At 61.8% G+C, this 3,974-nt stretch overlaps 1 protein-coding gene across 1 annotated transcript; it reads left to right on the forward strand.

Annotated features, from left to right (window-relative positions):
- The first annotated feature begins 555 nt into the window (after nucleotides 1-555).
- AMIGO2 (adhesion molecule with Ig like domain 2) lies at nucleotides 556-2,975 on the forward strand. Its single transcript, XM_017666241.3, has one exon. The coding sequence runs from the start codon at nucleotides 1,293-1,295 to the stop codon at nucleotides 2,838-2,840; it is 1,548 nt and encodes a 515-aa protein (XP_017521730.3). The 5' UTR covers nucleotides 556-1,292; the 3' UTR covers nucleotides 2,841-2,975.
- Nucleotides 2,976-3,974: the final 999 nt, after the last annotated feature.

Here is a 3,974-nt window from a genome sequence, read left to right on the forward strand (position 1 = left end):
GGGCTTGTTTTGGAGCTAAATACCCTGTGCATTCCCGCCTCGGTCAGCTCCAACCGCTTCCCCTGCGCTGCCCCGCGCCTTGTGCCCCCTCCCGCTCCGGGACAGGTGCGACTTCCTGGGCGCAGGGCCCAGCCCGGTCCCCTGGCGGAGGAAACGGGCCCAACTTTCCTCTTCTCCACCCTCCAAGGTGGGCGGGCGGGCGCGGAAGGCAGCTTCTGCTTAGCCCGGGCCAAAGAAAGCCGCAGGAGGCCGGGGCTCCGCGGACCTCGTGGCCAGAGCAGAGGGGTCTTCCAGCCGGTGTCCCCTTCAGCCTGTTCCCCTCACCCAAGCGGTTCTGGGCTAGATGAATGGGCCTACGCAACTGGCAGCAGCGGGCGAGCGCGTCCCCAGCCGGGGACCCCACCCCCTGAGCCCTCCCACTGCCCCACGGCAACCTTTCCCCCCTCCCTCCCCTGTGTTTCCCTACCCGCCCCGTGCGCACCCCGTGCCCCCACCTCTTCCCCCAAACGCGACTCCCCACCCCAACCCTCCGTCCAGCTCGCTCCCGCCTGCAGCTCCGAGGCTGGTTGCGAGGAGGACGTGCAGGGGCGGGACCCGTCTCCCCGCCCCGCATCAGACCTCAGATGCGCGGGGACAAAACGCGGTGGCTGCGCGGGAACCCGGGGCGCGCATAGGCGAGGCGGGGCGGGGCAGGCCTGCTGCCCTCCCCTCCCGGACCCTGGCCCCCTGGCCATCCGTCCCCGGACCGCGCAGGGCCCGGCCACCAGGGTGCTCAGGCGCTGCCTTCGGCCGCGCCGGAGGTGGGGGAAGCCCGGGCGGGGAGCCTGCGCGCGGCCGCCCGGAGCTCCGCAAAGTTGGCCCCGGAGAGGCCGCGGCCGCGGGGAGCGGGGCAGGGGTTGGCCGTGGGAGAAGCCGGGGTGACAGGCGCGCAGACCCCGAAGGCCGCCGCCGGTCCCCGGAGCCTGGGAGACTGCTCCGCCCTGGGAGTCGTTCTCCCGGCGGGCGACTCGTGAGAATGTCCGTCTGTCTGTAGGATGCGTTTGTGTTTAATGTCTGGCAAGGAGTTAAAAAACGACGCAGGATGCACCCGAAAAACGTACCAAGCGTCTGTGGAGTCGGTTGTGTTGACAGTGACTGAGAGTGCCGGAGCGGGTCGGAGCCGGAGAACGCAGGAAAAACCGCGTTAACAGAAGAGCGGCAACCTCGGGCCCCAGTGCGAAATAAGCCTCGGTTCGGAAAGTTGCTGCAAAGAGAGCAAGTGGGCGGCAGGACTGGAGCGGGCGACCGGCGGCATGCGCACCCCCGGACTTGCGAAGACCCAGCGGGTCGGGGACGCGGGCCCCGCGGCGCTGCTGCGCTTACTGGTGGTCGCCGCCGCCGTGGGCCGGGGCGCTTGCGGGCCGTGTCCCGTCGTGTGTATCTGTGCCACGGACTTGGTGAGCTGCACCAACAGAAACCTGTCCCAGGTGCCCGGGAACCTTGCTGGGCTGATAAGGAGACTGGATCTGAGCTATAACAGCATCGGGCCTCTGGACCCAGAGTGGACCCCGGTGCGCTTCCAGAGGCTGGACACCCTCATTATTCGTCATAACAGCATCACCAGCATTTCCACGGGCAGCTTCTCCGCAACCCCAAATCTCAAGTGCCTTGACCTGTCCTCCAACAAGCTGCAGGCCGTGAGGAGCGCGGTGTTCCAAGAGCTGAAGGTTCTGGAAGCCCTCCTGCTCTATAACAACCGCATCTCCTATCTGGACCCCGCGGCATTTGGGGGGCTCGCCCAGCTACGGAAACTCTACCTGAGCGGAAACTTTCTCACGCAGTTTCCCATGGATTTGTATGTTGGGCGGTTCAAGCTGCCAGAGCTGACGTTTCTAGATGTTTCTTACAACCGGATACCGTCCCTGCCAGTGCAGCACATAAAGTCGGTGCCGGGGAAGCAGCTGAGAGGCGTCTATCTCCACGGAAACCCGTTTGTCTGCGACTGCGCGCTGCTGTCCTTGCTGAGCCTGTGGCACCGGCGGCGCTTCAGCCCGGTGGTGGACTTCCAGGACGACTACACGTGCCGCCCGCGGCCGCGCGCCGGGCGTCCCCGGCAGGTGCAGCTGCTGCGCGGCGGCTCCCTGAACTGCTCGGACGCGGCCCTGCGCGGGCCCCCGCGCGCTCCCGGCGCCATTCGCGAGGCGCGAGTGGGGGAAAGGCTGGTTGTGCCCTGCGGCAGCGCGACGGGGGACGCGGGCGCCGACTTCTTGTGGGTCGGTCCGGATGACCAGGCGCTGGGCCCCGGCGGAGAGGTGGACCGCGTCCGCGTGCTGCGCGACGGGAGCCTGCTGATCGAGAGCCCGCGGCCGGAGGACGCGGGCGTGTATTCGTGCACCGCGGTGGACCGGCGGCACCTGCTCAACGCCACCGCTGACGTCACCATCCAGGTGAGCAACCGCACGGCCGGCAGGCCCCACGCGCACGAGGCCTTCAGCACGGCGCTCACCACCCTGGCTGCCTGCGCGGCCAGCGTCGCCCTGGTGCTGGCCTACCTCTACCTGACGCCGTGCCCCTGCGGGGGCCGGGGCCGGGGCGGGGGCCCACAGGCGGCGCAGCACGCGAGCGAGCCCTGCCCCTCGGCGCGCGGCCCCGACCCTGCCCGCGCCGCGCCGCACGCGGCTGCCGCGAAGAGAGTGGCGTTTCTGGAACCCCTGAAGGGCGCAGCGGGGCGGGACGGCGGAGCCGGGCTGCTTCCCCGCGAGGCGGCCGCAGCCGAGGGCATCCTCAAGCCCGCCCGGAAGTGCGACTCGGATTCGGTCAGCTCGGCCTTTTCGGACACGCCCTTCGTGGCGCCCCCTTGACCGGCGAGGTGGCCTGATCCCTGCGCATCCCACCCGCGTGGTCTGCGCGGAAACGCGCGGGGGCGGTGCTCGGGTTCCTGGAATGCGAGCCTGATAGGAAACGCGGTGAAGCCCTGGCGTGCTTGGGTGTGCGAGAGGCAGACGGGGTGCTTCCCGCGGTTTAACTTCCAGATAACAGCATCGTGGGCTGTAGCACGGCTCATAACTTCCGTGTCGGCCTGGGGGTGGTGTGCCTGACATGTGCTCTTACTCAGGATTCTCGGAGGGACCGGTAATGTCATGCACTAGTGTTCTTGAGAAGAAACGTTAGTAACTGACCAGGACAAAAATTAAGACATTTTAAAGAAAAGCATCAGTCCTATTTTTAAAAGACTGAGAAGGAGGAGCCGAGCAGCAGTTATTTATAAAGCACAGAATAAAGTTAGATTTGGGAGTAATTCAGCTATTTTCATCATTTCAGGTCTGGGTAAATAGATTACATTGATTAAAATTTACTGCGTAATGCCGCATCCCGTATGGTATTAGGGAGATAGTGCAGTAAAGTTACATTTGTTTGTCTTCTTTCTGCTCTGTACATTTCCTGTCCTACAAAACTAATGGAAAGTTAAAGTCAACATTATTTGTTGCCGTGAGTAGGTAGGTGTCAATACCAAAATGTCTAAGTTCTTAAACCTTTGTAGCAGACTAATATTCGTTTATATTGTGTATATGTATATCTTGAATTACATGAACTATTCAATAGACCCTTCTGTATTGTAAATAATGTATTCTGTGACTTGATGTCCTGTTTTATTTGGCTATTTAAAAACATAAATCTAAGATGTTTCATGTGATCAGATTGTTCTACTTTGTATAAAACACCCTCTATAACAAATATATCTCCAGATTTCTTGGAGTTACAGTACAGCTTATCTTTTTAAAGGCAGGAAATGGCCCCACAATGCTCTACTTAGTTCATGCCTTCTACAGCACCTTACTCTGGAATCATGATGCACTTCAACCAGGTTCAGAAGAAACATATGCTCTCGTTTTGCAAAACAGGAGAGCCCAGGAGACTTCCTTCTTATTCCATCTGTGCTGTGAGGTGGTTGAGTACCCACTCTGGACCTCAGTTTCCTCAGCTATAAATGAAGG

Source organism: Manis javanica, chromosome 15 (assembly GCF_040802235.1).
Source record: "Manis javanica isolate MJ-LG chromosome 15, MJ_LKY, whole genome shotgun sequence".
NCBI classification, from domain to species: domain Eukaryota; kingdom Metazoa; phylum Chordata; class Mammalia; order Pholidota; family Manidae; genus Manis; species Manis javanica.